This window comes from Chanodichthys erythropterus, chromosome 2 (assembly GCF_024489055.1).
Source record: "Chanodichthys erythropterus isolate Z2021 chromosome 2, ASM2448905v1, whole genome shotgun sequence".
NCBI classification, from domain to species: domain Eukaryota; kingdom Metazoa; phylum Chordata; class Actinopteri; order Cypriniformes; family Xenocyprididae; genus Chanodichthys; species Chanodichthys erythropterus.
Window position 1 is genome coordinate 22,635,172 of NC_090222.1, and position 23,627 is coordinate 22,658,798.

Genomic DNA, 23,627 nt, shown 5'->3' on the forward strand with positions numbered 1-23,627 from the left:
ATATTAATCACACTCTTTACCTGTCTTAAAGCCTAGAGAGCTTCCTATCTAGATAACATTCGTGGGCATTGCGTAAATGGCCGAGAATGCCGTCTTGTGTTTTGAGACACAGGATGTAAGTGTGTATGCTGGAATCAGGCAGTTGATGTGGGCAGCCCCTGCGTGTGTCATCTCGCCACTCACTTTCTTAGCGAACAACACCGGCTATTCAGCAACAGGAGAAGCGCACCTCCCAAATGGGGCAGTTAAAACACAGATAAACCGATTATTTAAACCTTCACCCGGATTATTTTGAGGTAAGTCATATGAATTCATGTTCCCCTGGGTCGGTTCAAAAGTAGAAGAACGTTATAAAGTAGAGACGTTGCGTTAGCTGCTTGGCTAAGTGTAGCATCCGTTTGTGTTTTTATGAGGCTTATCCTTACAGGCCATAATAACAGTTGAACAATGTAATAATGTAATTATTAAGTTATACTCTACTTCAGCACACTTACTGTTACACTGTTTTTCATTAAAAATGAGTTTGAGCAATGCAAGAGAGAAAAGTAGTCGACGTGTCTCGTAAAGGTCTCAGCTAAACAGGCTCGGATGCTAACTTGAGTGCAAAAGTCATCTGACTGATAAACTGCTTACTTTTTTAACATCTGAAGTAAGACAAAACGGGTAATATTATGATTATAAATCTTAAATATGGGCGTTATTACGAGGTTTGGCACCCATAACTGCACATATTTAGCTTGATGTGCTTGTACTTCCATTTGTATTTATACTTTTAACTGCGAAAGGAAATGACATCGATAATGTTTGTATGTTCACCATTATAATTTTAGTATATCTAGATCTTTGTGTCCTGATCGACTGATGCATCACATCTGTCCAAATCATAGCTACTTATTGCCTTTATTGACCTGGCTTTAAGTTTGTTGATTTTGTCCCAGTGTGCTTGATCTGAAGAATATTAGATTTCATGGTTTATTTATGCTGTGACTGTCTAGTAATCTAGTTACTCAAGGGTTTCATCAAATAGTTTGATAATAATGGCTTTGGATTGTGGAAAGTGTTGTGGGTGTTGGCAGAAGGAGACTCTTGAGATTGATCATTCATGATCTACATGTTTTGTTCCTCTAGATCACGGTTTCACACTGTCCTGCTCTCACATTTCAGGGCAAAGGCTGATTGAATTTACTCTTTCCATTGCAATCTGAGAAGTTTAGTTAAACGTTTTGATACCGAACAATAGAAATAAACCTGTGCTTGTGGTTTGATTGTGTTAATCAGTATTGCAACTCTTACTGTTATCACTTTAAGCTTGTTGTTTTTGGTTATGCAGGATTTAACTTGGAGAAAGAACTGGCAGGATAGAACAACACACAAACCGTTCAGAGTAAACTATCCACCAGAGTTGGATTCAGCATGTGATATGTGAGAGGAGAGCTGGCATCTTCGCCAAAGCTGACTCCGTCTCCACCAGTTGACATGTGCTTTAATCTCATCACTTTCAGAATCAGTTTGCATTTGTTTTGTTATAGTTTCTGCTCTTACATTTCAGTCATCTAAGAACAGCCATGCTAATTTCTCTTCCATCTAGCTAAACTAATCAATCAAAATCATCTGAATGTCCTTTGTTAACTTAAGGACTTTCCATCACTCCTACTAACAACATGAAAGTAAAACCAGGTATAGCTTCATGACCTTTTCTGGTGAACTGCATCTTTCTGACAGAATGATGTGTTTTAAAGCTCAATGGGTTTTATAATGTAGCAGCTTTGTGGAATCTGAGACTGATGCTTTACTTTATCTGATATTGGCCTGCTGGTAATGGTGAGGTAATCTGCTAGAGGCGGATTATGGCGCTGTCCTGCGTAGCTGTGGATCAGTGGGACGCCGTGACCCTGAGGAAGTGGCTGTTAGTAAAGCCTGTTCCTCTGCGTTATTGTCCGTTTTATATTTGAATGGCTGTTTACAGGATTTGTGGTCATATATTGGTGAAAACGGTCCATCATGAAAGTTCTTTCTGTTCTCATATTTCTCTGACTTTACATGTAAGTTGATATTTTAAATGTAAAAAGAAACTGAACTGACCCTGTTTACTGTCTGTTCATAGTGTTTATAATTGTATCTGCTCTTATTGTGCATAATTCACCAGTGTTATTCCTAAAGAAAAAAAAAAGATTTTCATTCATTAAAATGTACTCTACCGTCCAAAAGTATGGAGTCAGAAAGATTTTAAAGTGTTTTTGAAAGAAATTGTTTTCATGCTCACTAAGGCTGCATTTATTTGATCAAAAGTACAATAATATTGTAAAATATTGTTACTATTAAAATAAGCTATTTAAATAAATGTAATTTATTCCTGTAATGGCAAGGTTGAATTTTCAGCATCATTACTCTAGTCTTCAGTGTCACATGATCCTTCAGAAATAATTCTAATTCTAAAATGCTGATTTGGTGCTTAAGAAACATTTATTTTTATTCAATATTGATAATAATAGTTGTGCTGCTTAATATTTTTGTGGAAACCATGATAATTTTTTTTTTTTCAGGATTGTTTGTTGAAAAAAAAGCTTAAAAGAACAGCATGTATTTGAAATAGAAATCTGTTATATGTTATGTTACAAATGTGTTTACTGTCCCTTTTCATCAATTTAATGCATAAAAGAATTCATTTATTAAAGGGGACCTATTATGCCCCTAAAATACCCTTCAGATAATTTATTATAGCTTGTCAAACTTGCCCCTATGTGGGTGTGATTTAAATGCAAATGAGCTGCTGTTCCCGGCCCGCTTTCCAAAAGATGGCGGAGATTTAACAACCAGATGCTAAACGACAAAAAAGCTTGAGAATCTCACGCAGCCAAAAGGATGATTGTCAGTAACGAGTTCAGCTTTACTTTGTTCAAACCGGGGTCGGACACTGATGGAGAGACTCAGAAAAAAAGTTACAACTTTTAGAATGCAACTGGACGTTTCTGAACGGTTAGTGGATAAATTTATGTAGTTGCTGTGGAGTTGATTCAACTCATCGGCTAGCTTACCGTCATGTTAATCTTTTGTGCAAATACAGAGTTGAATTGACCCTCGTTTGTGAAGCAGTCCACCGTAAAATGACAGCATGGTAACAACACTCTACTACAGCAACTCTTCCTCTTCTCTAAAGCAGCCCAACATGGCCTCACCTCTTTTGTTGCGTGTACCTGAACCAGGATTTATGTAAATTTTGGGGTTTGTGATACCACCAACCTGGGAAGAAGCTCGTTGTTGTCCCTACCAGCCATTTGTTGTAGTTTCTGTAAAAGAAAATATTTCCATTTGCATTGAATTTTGAGTGTCGTAACTTTACAAATGTTTTTTATGCTCCAACAGCAACATTGCACACTAACTAAAGTTAAAAAAGGGAAATCATAATCAAGGACCCCTTTAAAAGGAGGAAAAAAATAAAAAACATACTGACCCCTTTTGAAACGTTAATGTAGGTAATATGTTTTTCCACCACTGTAATCATTTTTCTGCTGACATAACTAAGGGACAAATGGAATCTGGAAAAATAGTAATCAATATATCATAACATAACATTTCACATGATTCAATCAAATCTTGATGAATAAAATCATATCCCGCCCCACATTATTTCACAGCAGTTTGAATGCATTGAACGTCATCATGTTTTCTGCTTTGCCAAGCTTGCTGATTGTGTGCCTCTCTGTGTTTTGCAGTGGCCATGGGTGACACAGAGCTGGAGCTCTCTCCCGCTCGGCTTGAGGAGCTACAGAAGAGCCCATCCACCTCCTCAACCTCCACTACCTCCTCACTGTCCCTGCCCTCGTCTCCCTCTTCTGGCCCTCGTCCCCTCACCAGCTCAAGCCCGAGCACCAGTGAAGGCCTGCCCACATCCAGTCCCACTCTAGATGTCATATCAGAGGGAGTGGGCGAACTCAGCCTGGTCATTGATACAGAGGTGGCTAAAAAGGCCTGCCAGGAGGTGCTTCAAAAGGTGAAGTTCCTGAAGGTTGATGGAGATGTATCTTCAGTCACTTCAGAGCCAGTTTTGGTGAACGGTACAGCGCACCCTGAGTCCACTGATGGAGGAAAACCTCCCAAGATCACCACAGAGGAAGCGGAGCCCGTGAAGAGCGTGCGGCGGCGTCAGAAGAACAACTCCTCCAAGCAGTCCTGGCTCCTGCGGCTCTTCGAGTCCAAGCTGTTTGACATCTCCATGGCCATCTCCTATCTTTACAATTCCAAGGAGCCCGGTGTGCAAGCCTACATCGGCAACCGGCTCTTCAGCTTCCGGAATGAAGATGTAGACTTCTACTTGCCCCAGTTGCTCAATATGTACATCCACATGGACGAGGATGTGGGCGACGCCATTAAACCCTATGTGGTGCACCGCTGCCGGCAGAGCATAAATTTCTCCCTGCAGTGCGCCTGGCTGCTGGGGGCCTACTCCTCTGACATGCACATCTCCACGCAGCGCTACTCCCGTGGCACCAAACTGCGCAAACTCATCCTGTCAGATGAGCTCAAGCCCTCCAGCCAGCGCATCCGCAGGGAGGTGCCGCAGCCTCCCCCTTCCTGCCCCCCACCCCTCCATCACGGTCAGGGCATGAGCGAACACAGCCTATCGCCCTCCAAACGCACCCACCAACGCTCCAAGTCTGATGCCACAGTCAGCATCAGCCTCAGCAGCAACCTGAAGAGAACTGCCAGCAACCCCAAAGTAGAGGCCAGCCAGGATGAGGTGAGACACCTGTGATGTCACATGTTTGCTTACCTAGTTAGTTACATGTAAGCTGATTTCAGTTGATCAGTGTCTGGCCGTCGCTTCCACCTCCCACAGATGTTGTTTCTCAGCTGTTTCATGCAAATGAGGAAGGCAAACGGCTCAGATTTGTGTGGTTTCTATGGCTGCGCTGGAAAAGGCGTGTCGATGTGCCACATGATGTGAAGCGGACGAGCTCTGAAAATAAAATAGAATTTCATGTAGTTACTTTAATGACAGATGGATGAGCTACTATTTTAAACACAATGTGAGCTTTCTTCTTAGGCAGCATCCTAACCTTAATGGAACCTAAAAAGTAACCGATTTGGCACAATCTTTTTAGGTAACAACTTGGACAAATAACACTCTTTTTATGTAAAAGCATGGGAGAGTCAACTTACAATGGATTCCGATAGACTTTTATGTTAGCATGTTGCTAAGTTAATACTGACATCTAATAAGCATAATACAATTTTTTTTAATCAGATTTTTTTAATATATAAAAAATCTGTTTTATAACATATATTTTCCATATTGAATAAAATATTGTCAGTGTTCCTCTTGATAATTTTTGGATCATTTAAACTTTTTCACTGACTTGTTGTGATGGTGACTTACAATTTGGCCAAAACAAGTTATCGTAAAATATAATGCCTTAAAGTCGGCATGAAATTAAAATCCTCTATTTCTAAATGCATGTTATTGATCTTATTGTGAACGATTCATCCATCCATATGTTTAATTTTTAATCAAAATGTCATAACTTGATCACAACAGACTTTGACAATCATTTATTCTGCTTAATCCCCACCCCTTTCTTATAATCAACTGCAAGCTCACATTCAGAGCTGCTCTCATCCAATCAGCAATGGATTAAATTTTTAATTTTTTTCCACCCTATTTTTTTTTTCCTTTTTTTTTCAATTATCCTTTTTACTCGGATGTACATCACAATATTGAAAAAAGACGTGTCACTATTTCCATTTAATCAAGATTTTAAAATGCTGTTTACTAGGCTGGAGCTCACTTTTGGTTTTGGAGCAGAGCTGTGTCGACTCGTCTTACTGTGTTTGAGTTGGTCTGCCACGTGGCAGCTATGACTATAAATTTTTCAGTACTAATCCCAGTGAAGTCAGAAGCCAACAGGGGGATGAATAGATTTTTGTTTTTGCTCTCAGAAAATAATTAACTACCACTGCTGGCTGATTTCCAGAAGAATCTTGACATCTCTGCAGCTCTTCTGTTAAGACAAACCTTCTCTCTTTGTGTTCATTTGCACAGTCATGATAATAGTCCTCGGGGCTAAATGTCATGCCACTAACAAATCACCTTTCATGCTGTTAATAAGTGGCACGTTACGAATCACAGCTCCAGGATTAGATCTGAGGTCAATGTGGCAGAGAGATCAGATCCTGTTTGTACCACATGCATTGGATTCTTCATTGATCATGAGAGATTCCCAGTTGGCCTACAGTAAATTTTAATGATAGACATACACAAAATTTGCTTAAACACAGTATTTAATCAAAGCATGTGAAAATGTCTTCATTGACAACTACAGGTACTAGCTGCTTTTGGAACTGCTAGACAAGTGAATTTATTGTTAATTGACTTAAACACTTTAATTTCATCAAATCAACAAATATTGACCAAAATGCACAATTTTTCAAAAGTGAATATTTTTAGAAATGTTTTTGAAAAAAGTCTCTTATGCTCTCCAAGGTTGCATTCATTTGATGAAAGTACAGCAAAACAGTAGTATTGATATATTATCATAATTTACAATAACTTCCATTTTAAAATATATCAATTTTGTTGTAATTTATTCCTGTGATGCAAAGTTGAATTTCCAGCAGACATTATAACTTCAGTTTTCAGTTTCACATGATCCTTCAGAAATCATTCTAATATATGCGGTTTAAGAAACATTTCTTATTATCAATGCTGAAAACAGTTATGCTGCATATTTTTGTGGTAACCATGCTACTTTTTTTTTTTCTTAGGATTTTTTGATGAATAGAAAGTTCAAAAGAAAAGCATTTATTTGGAATAGAAGTCTTTATACCATTATAAATGTCTTTTACTGTCAATTTTGATCAATTTAATGCATAAAAGTATTTTAAAAAACTTATTGACCCCAAATGGTAGTGTATCTATCACTAGTATTAGTAGACTATATGATTTTACCCTAATGCAATATTAGATAAAGTAGATTTTCTCTGTCAAACATGAATACTTGTGATGACTTTGAACTTCAGATTGTGCATTTATCTTTTCTTCCCCTTAACAGTAGGCTAATCAGTGTGGTCAGAGAGAGGGAAGAGTAATTAGAATGTAGCAATGCACCATAATACACTCAGATACAAATAATTATTTTCTGATAAGTTTTAATGGTTTGTAATCGAAAGGCATGACATTTTAATATGTAGGTAAGGAAATTTAATGGTTAGTTCACCCAAAAATTAAAATTCAGTCATTTATTACTCACCCTCATGTCGTTCCACACCCATAAGACCTTCCGTTCATCTTCGGAACACAAATTAAGGTATTTTTGGTAAAATCTGATGGCTCAGCGAGACCTGCATTGATAGCAAGTTAATTTACACTTTCAAATGCCCAGAAAGGTACTAAAGTTATATTTAAAACGGTTCATGTGACTACAGTGGTTCAACCTTCAAAAACAAAATAACGATTTTATTCAACAATATCTAGTAATTTTAAAAACACTGCTTTATGAAGCTTTGAAGCTTTATGAATCTTTTGTTTTGAAACAATTATGACGTAACGAAGCCTCGTTTACTGAAATCGCATGACTTTGATACTGATTCGAAACAAAAGATTTGTAAAGCTTCGAAGCTTCATTATTCATTAAGTACCTGTGTGTACTTAAATCCCTCAGCTTGTCCTTGCCAACCATAAACCCATTCAACAAAATGATTACCTAATACTATCAATGTTAAAATGAGTTTAGTTGGTCTGGCCAAAATACTGTTTGTTAGTATAGATGTGCCCAATACCATTTGTATTTCTTGACCATTATATTGTGTAAGTGAAACCATAGGGCAGAAGGTTATGTAATAACCTACCATGGATCCATTTCTATTCTGATGTGTAACTTTAGAGCTCCCTTCAGATTTGAACCTCGTCACACAGCACGCCCTCTGTTCTGACGTTCAGTGATGTGCACATGATCACTCGCCTTCCTCTTTTATCTTCCTCCAGTACAGTTTCTTCCCTTCTTTCTTCCTCGAACGTGATCTTGGCGCAGCATGTGCTGCTATGGCAACAGCGATGTTGCCATTCACATGGCAGCGAGCCGCTCCACTGGTAAATGGAGTAAAGATCAGCAATTACGAAATGCATTGCTCCACAACTCCACACAACTACACACTGTTTACAAACGTCAGCGATCTTCTTTGGGGAGCTAATGGTGTTAATGTAGGAATGCCACTTTGTGGTTTTATCTCCACCTTGTGAAGTGGAGTGTAGGTGTCTAATGTGAATTGCGTTAAGCCTGAAAAAACATTAATCAGTAGGGCTGCTCAAATAGCCTTTCTTTAAGAACAGCTGAATGATGTAAATAAAAAAAATCCAGAAATGCTGTATTGGGCAAGAATGTGCATTTTAAAAAAGAAAAATCTTACCAGTTTTGGTCGTTGACCTTTGCTTTGCGTCTTGCTTATTTTTCTATTGGTGGAACGGGTGTTGAGCCGTTATCTTATATCCCACGCAAGCTACTCTGATAAGTTAATCAGATCCACTGTGATTTATTTGCACATATAATCTGCAGTTTTTCCACCTAATCATGTAAATATTTCAGTCTGCTGGATTTTTTTCTTCCAAACAGTGAAGATTTATTTAAGAAAGATAAAACAAGTCTTATCATCTCCCTCTTTTTTTGAAAGCTTTTTAGGACATGGGTTTTCCATAAGAGAAAGTCCACTATGTGATATCATGTGGAATTTGGACCCCTGTGTGGCCACTGACAACTCTTTTACCATGGCAATTCAACCAGTACACAGAGCAGGAACCTGTGTTACAGTGAGGCATTTACAATAGAATGAAAAGGGCCAATTTATAAAGATTAAAATACTCACTGTTTCAATAATATAGACATGTTGCCATGACAATGTAATGTAAGTGCTTTATTAAATTTATAAGCTTCACATTTCTGCTTATTACTCTTAAAAAAATGACACCATTCAATTCCATTGTAAGTGTCACTCTGTAATCTTGATTCTTTTTCCCTCCCAAGTCTTTACATTTTCTGAGTGATCCTTGCCTGTGCAAGAGTTGCCTGCACAGGATGCTTGACCATATCTTGTAAACAAGACTGAACTGTAAAGTGACTGTTTGCTGGATGAGGTACAGTTAAACATGACAGCTGCTTGATACTCCATGAGAGTTGAAGCAAGGCCGCTGTTTGGCACTCCCTGAGAACTAAAACACAACAGCTGTTAGACAGCTGTTACACGACCCTGGAGAACAGAGTTTGGTCCATGCAAGTTGAATGCAAAGTATGTCCAATGGAGGTTTGTAATTACGAGTGCGGATGCGTTGAGTTTCAGGTGGGCGGCAGGCAGCTTAGGTGTCCAATGGTCATACGATGTGGGGGAAGAAGCCTGGCAGATCTGGCTCAGATGCTGGTATCTTTTTTCAGATGGCAGAGAGGAAGAGGAGAGTCAAGCTTTTCTCAGTTGTAGGATGTTCTGCTTTAGGGGTTAGTCAGGCTCCAGTGCTCAGTGCACCCAGCTGAGTAGTGTGGATCTATATTTCCTACTAGTGCAGCATGGGTCATTGACGAATAAGGTTTTTAAAAGTGTAAAAAAACATAATGAAGATATAATTAATTTTTAAGTTTTATCAAGTGTTAACAATGAGATTGTTTTTTATAATCAATTAACACTGCTTTTGTCATTTTTTACAAGATGGACAAAATTTGTCACCAAAAAAGTCATTTGGTTTAACCAACATTTTGGTTTTACCGAATGACACTTTTGGTTATATCGAATGATGATATTTTCAAACAATGCTAACAGGCTGGTATCTACCTAGCTAGCAAAAGGACAATCAAGCATTTTATATTTAGTACAAGTTTTTAAAATATTACAACATTTTTTATTTAACCATGTTTTATTGCGGTTGTAGCAAATGACCTGATGTTTTGGGACATGTGTATGAGCAAGTGAAAACATGAATTTTTCAAATGGTTAAAAGAGAGTTAGTTACTTTGCTTCACAATCATGTGGTCCTTTACAGGTGTCTGAATGATGTCACATCCTGTCACATGATACTGACCGCATGACTTGATCCAAAATCTATTGGTTGCTCCAAATGACATCAATGAAATTAATTTTTCCAGACATTCTTTCTCATAACAACTTCTACACATAATTTTTGCACTATGTTGAAATATGATGTTATAAAATCATGCCAGAATAAAAAATATATACATTTATTTCATTTTTAGATATTTTAATCACAAATTAATTCTTGAAATGATTTCTGAAGGATCTTGTGACACTAAAGACTAGAATAATGGCTGCTGAAAATTCAGCTTTGCTATCACATGAATATATTTTAAAATAGAGAAGTTGTTTTAAATTTTAATATTTCACAGTTTTACATATTTTACAGTTTTTTTTTTTTAATTATTATTATTAAATAAAAAAATTGTACTGACATCAGTCATTTGAACGGTATTGTATCATATTAAAAAACATTGTATTAGGTTATATTTGTTATATTATATTATTAAGAAATGCTATTATGTGTTGAACATTTGAATCCTATTTGACATTGTTTTTGGCAAAACACCTTAACATTGACCAAACCACTTTAATGCACAGACGTTTGTGGTTTACTGCTTTAGTATCTAGGAGGAAGTAATCCTTTTTTTGTTTGTGGCCTCTTCGCTCTTGTTGTGCGTTAGTGAGCAGGAACACACGGTATGCGTCATGTGAGTAAAAGCATGATTAATTTATGCAGTCTGGAGGTTAATGCAATAATGAATAGTGCCGTTAGCACAACGTGTTTTTCTGTGTATCGTGTCCACATATTCCTGTCTACCACTCATTTTTATCAGCAATAATATGGTATAGTCTATATGGTATTATATATAATTTGGATAATTAACCATAGGATAATAGTTTTAATGTTAGTAGTATAGTATATTAATAAAAGTTTTTATGCTTAGCTCTACGTTTTAACCAGGCATGGTATGATAAATCACCATGCGATTTTACGTTCATGTTCATGTCCTAACCAGCCACGACTAGTGACAGTTATTCCTGTGGCCTTGCCACACCCACCCTGAAAACTGCTGCTTCTCATTACAGTACATCAAACATTACATATCTTCTGAATAGCTGTGATCAACAGCTTTTTGGGAAATTAGTAATCGGTATGATCAAGGATCATGGGGAGCGTTCGCTTGGCAGTACACCATGATGATAAGGCTTTATTGTTGGTCTTCTAAATCATGCCAGTTTTATGTTAATATGTAGTTGATAAAACTAATCCAGCCATAAGCCGTGGCCTTGTCGGAGGGGTGTGTATATGTGTGAGTGCCACCTGTAATCCTTCAGCTTGTCCTCACCACCAATGGTGGTGCTTTACATGGGTTTGATCAGAGCGGCTCTGAGATTAGGCCCAGTCACATCAGCAGCCAGGGATAAATATGACACAGTAAATGTTTCAGGCCTGCGGAGTCATGGCCAGGCCCAGCTGCTCAAACAGATGGGACGAGTGTAACCTTGAGATGTGTTTTTGTCTTGTTCTCACCCCCCTCCACCCTCCCCTGCTCTTGCACTGTAACTCCCCCCCCTCCCTCCCTCTTCCTTTTCCCAGGATCTGAGCTCCAGCTCCGACAGTCTCGAGCTAGAGGCTGGTACAGTAAGTCTCTCACCGTCTAATAACGCTCCTCTGTGCGTAGTGGGATGATGGCTGTGTCTGTTTGCAGGCGGGGGTTGACTCCACAGATTCCTTCAAATGTGTGCCTTCAAGATTTGCAATCATGCCATAAAACATCACAAACTGGGCATAATATTGGCACTTTACATGAAAATTGGGATATTTTCTCCCCCTTTTCAATGAGGTTTACAATATTTTTAGAGATATAACCTCTTGAGATAAAACTATATTATATGTTGGGAACAGTGTTGAATGAAAAGTTAATTGCAGTCATCACTACAATTTAATAATAAAAACTAGATACTTTTGATTAGTTTTGTTTGATATTTTATGAAACATCTAAGTAGGTGTTGGATTTGGGCCTTTATTTCTTAAATAAAAAGTAATGTGAACTGATGGTATGCTTGCAAACACTTGTTCTTTGTGTGGTGGTTGTCATTTTAGCTGTAATTAATTATTTGGATGTGACATTTTTGTCTAATTCTCTTATTTAATCAATCAATGTATAAGTGTATTTATTTTTGACTAATAAAGTCAATAAATATGGGTGAATTCAATTTGTTTTGGGTTCTGTGATCAACTACAAGACCTGTGGTTTCCTACAGAGACTTTGGCAAAGGAGAATTCTCTGTTAAGTGTTTTAATTTGGTGGATTGAATTCTTTTCATGGGTGTTTTGGGTGTTCTTTTGCATATTTGCAAAGGATTAAGTGGAATAGTTGTTTGGAAAAAATAATTTTATGATCTTGTCATTTGTTTTTGTAACCCCTTTTACATGGATTACAGATATCCATGTATTATTTGACATATATAAACCATAGGTTGCACATGTGGAGGAGTTTGATGAGTCTTTCTCCACATTTTCCTGTCCTTTGATTACATTGTGTATTTGTGTTAATACCTTTTCCTCATTTCAGGTGATGCTATTCATTCATGACTCACTTGCCCTACCCTGTGGTCAGCTGTTGCTAAAACACTCTCTTACCATTTCTGATGTTTTGTTTTTACGCCCATGCTTCACTTTTGAGTTTAGAATGCTGTACCGATCATGCATGCAGATTTTTTTTTTTAGCAGTTTTGAGCACTGCCTCACATATTCCTGTGCTGAATAATAAAATGCAATAACTCATACATCCATAGAAATTCAGTGATTGGTTTTGTTTGGTTGTACAGTCGGCTCGAAACTAAATTTTAGGCTTTGGTACGATACCAGCTCTGATACTACAGTATTGATAATAAATCAGACTGTGAGAGATTTACATAATGTGAACATTAATAACTGAAAACCAATGATAATTGACATATCTACATAATATGCTATTTAGCTGGTATAGGAGTATTTTGAAATGGAATAAAATGACACATTGCCTTTTAACTTTGTTTTTTGCTCCCATCACACTGTCTAAATCGACGAACTTTGCTAAAAATCAGTACGTTAATGAAAATTGTGATTATATTGGTATCATACCATTGTAAATCAGTGGTACTTAAAAAAAAAAAAAAAAAAAAAAAAAAAAAAAAAATTTGTACCAGTATATTGTGCAACCCTCTTTTTGGTATTCCTCTGCAAATGCCCAAATCTGCATACGTTTGATTTTGTGTGGTACAATGATGTTTCTCTTTTCTTTCCTCTCTCTCAATCTTCCTTCCTCTCTCAGCCTGTGCGTCTGACCCCTCAGAGGGAGTTCATTAAATCTCTGATGGGGATCGGGAAGAGACTTGCCACTCTGCCCACTAAAGAACAGAAGACCCAGAGGCTCATCTCAGAGCTGTCCCTACTCAACCACAAGCTGCCTGCCCGGGTCTGGTTGCCCACGGCTGCCTTTGACCACCATGTGGTGCGCGTGCCCCACACGCAGGCCGTCGTGCTTAACTCAAAGGATAAGGTGAGGTTGTGCTCAGATCGATGTGGATATGAATTAAATATTGAAATATTGAGTGTTGTTTGGTTCTGTTGGGTTTTGAACTCTTTCTTTCCTAATTTCAGTGCTAACTGCCTGTTTGTGCTTCTTCAGGCACCTTACTTAATCTATGTAGAAGTTCTGGAATGTGAGAACTTTGAGACGTCAAGTGTGCCCGTGAGGATCCCGGAAACACGGATCCGCAGCACGCGATCCGTAGAGAATCTTCCGGATTGTGGCATCACACCTGACCAGCGTGCCAGCAGCTTTTCCACGGTCCCCAATTACGATAACGATGATGAGGCATGGTCTGTAGATGACATTGGAGAGTTACAAGTGGAGGTATTTGGAAAGTGATGATCAAAACATCCTTTACAAATTTCCGGTTGTCATTATCCTCACAGAGCTGATGTTTTTTTGTTTGTTTTTTTTTTCTTCTTAAGCTTCCAGAGATCCATACCAACAGCTGTGACAACATCTCCCAGTTCTCAGTAGATAGCATCACCAGCCAAGAGAGCAAAGAACCTATTTTTATTGCAGCTGGAGATATCAGGTACACTTGGAGCTGGTGTATGTGTGGTTGCATACAGTAAAGGCCAATTCACATTGCACTGACAGACAGAGTGGAATGTCTGAGAAGTGACGTACTGTAATCTGGTGATTGTCCTCATTGGTCGATGTCTGTCGGAGCAATGTGAATTGGCCTTAAGAAAGACAAATTCTAATTTAATTGTAATGTTTTCATTATTTCAGACGACGCCTATCTGAGCAACTTGCCCACACCCCCACCACATTTAAAAGGGACCCAGAGGATCCCTCAGCTGTAGCCTTAAAGGAACCGTGGCAGGAGAAAGTGAGGTATGTGTACCACATTCTCTAACAGGTTTGGTTGGTTTATTTGTTTGTTGAGTCTGATTTTGTCTTTTCTTTTGCTGTTGAATAGACGGATCAGGGAGGGCTCCCCCTATGGCCACCTGCCCAACTGGCGTCTACTTTCTGTTATTGTGAAATGTGGTGATGACCTGAGACAAGAGCTTCTCGCCTATCAAGTTCTGAAACAACTGCAGGTTCCACTCTTCGTAATTTGTCTTTCAAAATGGGGCTAGATCTAGGGATGCACAATGTATCGGTATCATATTGGTTTTTGGACAATATTGTATATGTAATTGGGCTTGCTCATTTCCCCTATTTTTACATTTAAATAATTTTTACACTTTTCATTAGAATGTTACGATGCCTAAATTAACTTGTAGCATTTAAAGCAATTTATTAAGATTTTTTTGTGTGTGTTTTTAATTTTAATAAAAAATGTATTTAAACAAAATTAATTAACAGCCAAAGCATTTTCAAAAATAGCAGTTTATTGTATTGCCTGGAATTTTAATATCGAGGCATCCCTAGTTATATCAGAACGTAATTAAGACATAATGTTTCGATCTGTATGAATTTTTATTTTATGAATATATATACACACTACTGTTCAAAAGTTTGGGGTTGGTAAGGTTTTTTTTGTTTTGTTTTTTTGTTTTGTTTTTTAAGAAGATTCTTATGCCAAAGAAGCATTTATTTGATCAAAAATACAGTAAAAATAGTAATATTTTGAAATACTCTTACAATTTAATACTAGTATAAAATGTATTTTATTCCTATGATGGCAAATCTGAATTTTCAGCAGACATCATTCGAGTCTTCAGTATCACATCCTTTAGAAATCATTCTAATATGATAATTTTGTGCTCAAGAAACATTTTCTTATTATCAATGTTAAAAATATTTTGTGGAAACTGATAATTTTTTTAGGATTCTTTTGATGAATAGAAAGTACAAAAGAACAGCATTTATCCTTGCTAAATAAAAGTGTTAATTCTCTGCAATTTACAAAGTGTTTATTCAAGTAAGGAGTACTGAGGCAGTGTTGCTATACTGAATCATCTCACCATCTTTGTGGTCTTTCAGATTATCTGGGAGCAAGAGCGGGTTCCCTTGTGGATCAAGCCCTATAAGATCTTGGTCATTTCTTCAGACAGTGGCATGATTGAGCCAGTGGTCAACGCTGTGTCCATTCACCAGGTGAAGAAACAGAGTCAGCTTTTATTGCTCGACTACTTCCGACAAGAACACGGCAACTACACTACAGAGGAATTCCTTACTGCTCAGCGCAACTTTGTTCAGAGCTGTGCTGGCTACTGTCTCATCTGCTATCTGCTGCAGGTCAAGGACAGGTGAGAGAGACCATGGATGGTAAAATCATCGCTGAATCACATTGGAAACTAAATAATTTAGATAAGTTTGTAACCACTAATGTTTTCTCTTGTTTTTCAGGCACAATGGAAATATCCTGCTGGACTCTGAGGGCCACATCATTCACATTGACTTTGGCTTCATCCTTTCCAGCTCTCCACGAAACCTAGGCTTTGAGACGTCTGCCTTTAAACTAACCAGTGAATTTGTTGATGTAAGTACAGCTATGTTTATATTGGATATAGTTGTATCATTGGTGGAGTACTCCTGTCCTAAATTTGGATAAGGATGATGACTGTGCTCTAGGTTTTATGGCTAAAGTTTGCATGATGAATCAGTACCATATTGGCTATCTACTAGAAGTGTAATGAATCACTAGTTTTCAAGATGCATCAATTAAAATCATGCTGCTGCATATGCATCAATCTTGAAACATGGGTTTTTGAATTTTGAATTTTTTTTGTTTTGGTCAGCAACTGATGTAAATTGCTAAAAATAGAATGAATCGCAATTCGGTAGACTATCATTCCATATTTTAAAATTTCTAAAATTACATTAAATTACTTGCTTACACAAATTATTGAAGACATAGTGTGGCTTCATTTGCGCTCTCATAGCTGTTCATCACAGACACACCTTTAGCTGTATTGTGCTCACTTAGGACTGTCGCAGTGAAGGAATTTCCCTTGCAGTGATTTATTTTTTTATTATTATTTTTTTGCTATATAAATGTTACAGTGTGGTCAGCAAGCACAAAGACTAAGGAGATTCAAAAACAAAACAGGCTTTATTAATAATCCAAACACACCTGAACACGCAGGTGAATAAAAAAGAAAATAATAAACAAGAACTGACCAAGAACAACTGAAACACTATATAAACAGGGGTAGAACAAGGGAAAGTAAACTAGACATATGTGAAACTAATACGTAACTATAGCAACAAATGAGGACATAATCAGTAACCAATGAATCTGAAACTAAACTGAGCGGGGAAACAGGAACTAAAGGAAACAGAACATAAACCTGACAGTTAGCTTGTTGGGCTATTTTTTTGTTATGTGGAACCTTAATCTGACATTCTGTTCTATGTATAACATTTAGTTCTGATCCTTGAATCAGACTGGACTAAAAGGCTTTCTAAGACTGCTAATATTTATAACCCATAAGTATCCAGCATCAGCACTCATCAGTGTCTCTGCGCATCCTAGACAGGCTGTCAGTCAGTGCAGTTAAATTGTTACACCACTAGGTGGTGGCAAATGACTTTCTTTAGCCCTTGGATGGAACTAGTTTTACAGGGGGATGTTAGAGAAATTTGCATTTCACAGTGAAGTTTATTTAAATAGGGTTTTATTAAATTAAAATTTAAATTAAAAGAGATATACATCATAACTGATGCATACAAACACAGCACATGAGCTTTGTAACACCCACATCCAGAACACACACACTCCCACCTCTGTGATAAACATGGGGATGTTAGTCCCGTCCGAAGCGGTACATGAAATCACAGCCATCGGGTGAAAATAATTGAAAATCAAACTATGTTTGTAAAACTAGTCCCTTTTGAATAGGGCTTTTGAGTGAGTCATTAAATGGTTTATTCAACTAATACGTTCAAAAATGCTGATTCATTCATTATATTCATTCATTCCTTTGCGGTTAGCTTGTTAGTATCGTGGTATTACAATATTGTGGTTATCATGGCAGCCCTGGGCTCTCCCTCCATTTCTGTAACTCTCATAGACAGTTTTCTGAGAACCTCATCTTTGATCTCTCCTCATGATGGTCAGTCACTGACTATCACATGAGCAGATGACACAGCTCTCACAATAGCACTGTAGTCATTCCTGAATTGAATTGTAAACCTATGAATCTAATTGATTTACACCCCTATTTTGTACTTATCAGAGGGTTTTTTATTGTATATTTAATTCTTCATGCATATTTCCACTATTTTTACATTCAGATTACTTTTGCTGTCATCTAACGCTCACTTAAAATTAATCTTTAAAATAACATTCATTTAATTATACTGTTAAATGTAATCTTTAGCAAATCTCAAAATATGAATATCCTTTTTTTTTTTTTTTTACACTGGACATTAACTAACTTAACACAACATTTAAAAGCCAACTTGGATTTATTTATATATTAAAACAATTTATTTTATTTTTTAATGTTTTCATTTTAATTCATATGGACAAAATAATGAACCATTATAGTGAGGTCATTAATCATTATTATTATAGTTACTGACTACACAATATCAACCAGAATTTTAATATCTGTGTGTTGGGGATAGACAGTTTAGGACCCTTGAAACCAGATCAAAGTCAAAAAAGTAAAAAAAAAAAAATAATAATAAATTGAAGAAAAATTTAATGAAGAATAGTTTGCAGTTTTATCAGCAGAAGCCAGCTTCAAGTCTTACCAGGAGTTCGTAGGCCGCTCTGCATACATTCACATTTCCACAACAATTATACTCTAACAGAGTCAACTAAACTACGTCATTACTTCAGGGGCCTGTACCATGATGGTAGATGAACAAACTCAGGGTTATAGGATTAGTTTCGAGTTGACAAAACCAAACCACTCCAATCCGGCTTTGTTGGTACCATGATGCTGATCATCAACTTTCTCTGTCAACTTATGCTTTGATCCTGAGTTTGTGGAGCGCGTGCACATGAATGCATGACATCAGTGGGAAACAGCCAATCACATGCCTTGCAACAGAAATAAACTGTGATTCACTTCTCATGAGAGCCAGCGTGATTCAAAACTCTTTTGCTGAAAATGAAGAATTTAAATGCATTTACACTAATGGAAAATACTTTTCTGTGAAAGAGGACAAATAAGAGAAATGATCTTTCTCTATCAGTGCAAGTGAAAGTTGTGAAGTTAGTTTATATAGTTGATAATATATAGCTATAGAGACTCAAACATACAAGGTCACATGTAGTAATATTTAAAGAGTATATTTACACCTAATTTAGGCCTAGATTACATATGATCTATATATATTAATATTCATTGAAACTAAGTGCTTAATAACTGTTACACTAAACTTGTTTGTGTGTGTAATGGATTAATAAAAATATAGATCATATAATTATACAAATCATATATAAATTATATAATTAAAACCAAACTATTTCATTGTTAAATATGTTTTTACTATATACAGGGAGTGCAGAATTATTAGGCAAGTTGATTTTCTGATCATATTTTTTTTCCAAGCACATTTTACCAATTCCAATCCACATCAATCTTAATAACTACTATTAATATTGTTTTTAATCATTTATAAGTGATATATAATTGTTCATGAAGGCTGGAAATGAAGAATGCCCTATATTCAGGTGTGCAGAATTATTAGGCAGGTTTTCTTTTACAGATAAAATGAGCCAAAAAAGAGATTTAACTCAGACTGAAAAGTCCAAAATTATTAAATACTCATGAGAAGGACGCAATACTAATGTAATACTAGAAATTGCAAAGTTAAAGCATGACCATTGGAAGTGAAATGCTCATTGGGTCAGCGGGGTTATACAAAAACAGCTGGAGAAGAAAAGACACGTTAACTCCAAAATAATTAAGAATTAAGGTGAAGAATTAAGTGTGAAACCATCAGGAACCCTTTAGTCTCCAGCGCCACCATTTCCCAGTACTGAAACCTACCTGGAGTCTTCAGAAGTGTGAGGTGTCAGGATCTCAGAGACTTAGGTTAGGTGAAGAATCCTAAAAAATGACCCGCTCTTAATAAGAATCACAAGCTGAAGTGTTATAAAATACATGAAGACTGGGTTTTTATAGGCCTTATAGACAGACAGATTGAGAGTGACTCTTGAAGGACCAGCACCACATCCTCTTGTACCACTGTTTGAAATATTTATCTTCCAGAATCTGGCAGTAAGGTGTGGAAGATCATTTAGTCCATCTCTGCAAGATGGACATTTCAGGATAAGAGATGGACTGAAAGTGAACTCCCACACCTTACTGCCAGATTCTGGAAGATAAATTCTTCAAACAGTGGTACAAGTGATTCTTATTAAGAGCGGGTCATTTTTTAGGATTCTTCACCTAACCTAAGTCTCTGAGATCCTGACACCTCACACTTCTGAAGACTCCAGGTAGGTTTCAGTACTGGGAAATGGTGGCGCTGGAGACTAAAGGGTTCCTGATGGTTTCACACTTAATTCTTCACCTTAATTCTTAATTATTTTGCAGTTAACGTGTCTTTTCTTCTCCAGCTGTTTTTGTATGACCCCGCTGACCCAATGAGCATTTCACTGTCCAATGGTCATGCTTTAACTTTGCAATTTCTTGTATTACATTAGTATTGTGTCCTACTCATGAGTATTTAATAATTTTGGACTTTTCAGTCTGAGTTAAATCTCTTTTTTGGCTCATTTTATCTGTAAAAGAAAACCTGCCTAATAATTCTGCACACCTGAATATAGGGCATTCTTCATTTCCAGCCTTCATGAACAATTATATATCACTTATAAATGATTAAAAACAATATTAATAGTAGTTATTAAGATTGATGTGGATTGGAATTGGTAAAATGTGCTTGGAAAAAAAATATGATCAGAAAATCAACTTGCCTAATAATTCTGCACTCCCTGTAATGACCTTTAATTTGGAGGAAGAGAAACTGGGGGAGTGATTTTATTGCGTTGGGTGTGTCAGTCAATTTCAGTTTGAAATCTCTAACCCAGAACATAACCTGCCCCGGAGCAGGTTAGCCGTGGAGCGTAAGTTACTATGGCGATGAACACCGCTAAAAGTCAAGTTACTTTCATGGTACCTAAAACCCAGGATTGGCACAAACTAATCTGAAACTTACCTGGCTAGCCAGCTAATCCAGCTTCATGGTACAGGCCCCAGGTTGAATGATTCTGATTGGCTAAGAAAAAATAGACAAGATTAGAAATTTTCCACACGTGGACAGATAGCATATATCCCTTTGTCACAGTGATGACGAGGGGGACCCTGGATTTAGGTACCGGATGTCCTTTTGGGGTCATGACATGGCGTCTGCTGGTCTCAAGCAGAAAGCCAGTTGTCCAGTACAAAGGGACCTGCACAAAACACTTGGCGCACATACACGATTCACAGCTTCTTCAAGGCTGAAGTTGATCTGAGCTCTGCTCTGAGCAGGAAACTTTCCCAAAACATACTGATATGTTCTTTTCTCTCAGTGAGAGGTACAGAGGAAAATAGATGCTTTAACAGAAATCTAAATGTTGATTAATAACTTAAAAGATAAATATTGAAGCAGCAGTGGATTCCAGAATCCATCCTTTCATGTGCATCTCGTTTCAGGTAATGGGAGGTCTGGATGGAGACATGTTCAACTATTACAAGATGCTTATGCTCCAAGGCCTCATCGCTGCACGCAAGCACATGGAGAAGGTCATCCAGATTGTAGAAATCATGCAGCAAGGTACTGTTGGTCTGAAGCTTCAGGAGATCTTCGGGAGCATCTTTTTCTTTCAGTAATCATCTGAGGATGATCATCTGTTTGTATGTCCTGCAGGTTCTCAGCTTCCCTGCTTCCACGGCTCCAGCACCATCCGTAATCTGAAGGAGCGTTTCCACATGAACCTGACGGAGGAGCAGCTGCAGGTGTTAGTGGAGCAGATGGTGGACGGCTCCATGCGTTCCATCACTACCAAGCTGTACGACGGCTTCCAGTATCTCACCAATGGCATCATGTGAGCGGCGACTGGGGTGCATACAGACTTGAGAGCTAAAACTGGAAAAAAGGCTGCACCACTTTAAAAACCACTCCCAATGCCCGCTTCCCATAACCACCCCCGTGTGTCTGCACCCTTCAGACTGATTATCTTTAAAGATGGATTTTTTTGTTAGTTTTTTTTAATTTGACTGAAGAGGTCTTGAGCTGTGAAGTAACCTTGTCGTCTTTTTTCAACAGCCTTTCCTTTTGTTTTTTTGTCATGTCATCTTACAGTACTCTGAATGCCCAGAGTTGAACTTTATCCAGCTTTCCAGTGCCTCATTTAAACACTAAGCTGCTCTGTGACTTCTGGTTTTATTCTCACCTGTGTACTGACTGACTTCAACACCCCATAATATTATCATCAGCTTTATTTTGTTCGCATTACCACTTATGCTGTACACTTGGGATGAATAACATTCAGAATTTCGACACACACATACAATGGGACGGCAAACAGGAGATGTTGTATCTACGCCTGTAAATTGCATTGCGAATTGAGGGAATCAGGTGGTAAACATTGCTGCATTGTTCAGCTTTGTGAAGTCAGTGTTACATTAACCGTTTCAGAGAGCTTCAGCTCAGCGCCGCACAAAGAGCCGTTAAGCCATGAAACATTTGCTTAAAGGGCTCTCATTTGACCCTGTGAAGAGCGCTTTGCCCATAATAGGGTTAATGAAGCTTTTTAATTCAATATGGATTTGTTAAACGTCAAAACACCAAAGACACAGACCAGTGGCTCCGCCAATCATACGCGAGTATTAATCTTTGATTGATTTGATACAAAAGCTAATATAAAATAATTAGGACTTAATTAAAATATCCTGGTCTGTTTTCTAGGTCAAAATAAATGTATAAAGAAACTATTTTGAGTTTCCAAAGGTCTGGACTGAAATGTGGTGGACTGAGAGATATGAACACTATTTATTGCCCTTTTACAAATATTTCATATGCTTATATGACATGTATGAAATAACACTTTCTCAACATGTTCTCTGTGGATTTCATTTTGTTTTGGCACAAGTTACAATGCAAGCTAGTTTGTACAGCTAACCTGAATTTATAATGTGCATTCTTACAGCTGACCTCATTCTGAGGTGGGCGGCCATGTTTAAATGTGTGACTGTGAGCCACTGGAGATTTTTTTTCTTTTTCTTTTAACGGAGAGAAGTTCAGATCTGTTGCACAGGAGAAATGGAAAGGGCTATGAAAAAAGCAAGAGAAATCAACACATTGATTCTTTGTTTTTATTTCCTACACATGTACAGGTATAAAATTCCCTGTGTTTTTTTATTTTTTATTATTATTGTTCTTTAATTTCGTAGAAACTGGGGCGTGTGTTGAGCCTCGTCGTCTTTCCCTGTGACATCAGTGCTTCTCTTAATAGTTTTAATTCATCCTCTCAGCCACAATTTCCTTTCATTTGTTTGCCTGTGCGAGGGCAATTTAGACTATGTATGTTTTCAGCAGCTTATCTTTTCTCTTTACTATTTTATACTTCTTTTGTTTCAACGTCAAACTTTCCTTTGAAACTTGTAAAACGGACCAGCTCTTATGATCATGTGAATAACCTTCCTTGTGAATGTTCCTTTGTACAATAAATTAAATGTTCCCGTTCCACAAATTGCATATTCTCTAATAGTCTTTTGAAACCCAGTAATTGATATTATTATTATTATTTTTTTTGTTCTTTTTAAGTTCTAGTGTTGTGTATGTCCAGGTGGATCCTTTACAAAAAAATAAATGAAAATGAAATTTCAATAAATGATAAAATACTAATAGATACTGATAAACAATACAGTAGCCATAATTGTAGTGATTTTGGTGGAAACTATGATTAACTGTGAAGCGCTTTTAAGGAGTGACGTAAACAAAAAAATAAAGGTTTCATAAAGGGTGTTGGATATCTCAGAAACAATGTATTAATACTTAGCAGGGTTGTAGCTAGAAAGACGCCATACAATTTAAGTAATATTTTGAAAGTGTTGTGAGCCACTGAAATAGTTTCACCTCACTAGCTGCCTAGAGGCTCATTTTCCTGTCCTTGTAGTGTGTGCTGTGATTACC

The 23,627-nt window shown here is 37.3% G+C and overlaps 1 protein-coding gene across 2 annotated transcripts; it reads left to right on the forward strand.

The window, feature by feature from the left end:
- Positions 1–136: 136 nt before the first annotated feature.
- On the forward strand, positions 137–23,212 carry pi4kb (phosphatidylinositol 4-kinase, catalytic, beta). Of its 2 annotated transcripts, XM_067405002.1 has the most exons (12): positions 137–296; positions 3,714–4,738; positions 11,609–11,653; positions 13,329–13,556; positions 13,686–13,913; positions 14,015–14,124; positions 14,325–14,429; positions 14,515–14,638; positions 15,528–15,793; positions 15,894–16,026; positions 21,146–21,266; positions 21,360–23,212. In XM_067405002.1, exons 2-12 carry the CDS (start codon positions 3,719–3,721, stop codon positions 21,539–21,541), a joined length of 2,562 nt encoding a protein of 853 aa, XP_067261103.1. In that variant the 5' UTR covers positions 137–296; positions 3,714–3,718; the 3' UTR covers positions 21,542–23,212. The 2 variants fall into 2 exon arrangements, with proteins under 2 accessions (XP_067261103.1, XP_067261111.1); XM_067405010.1 differs by lacking the exon at positions 11,609–11,653.
- The last annotated feature ends 415 nt before the right edge of the window (positions 23,213–23,627 follow it).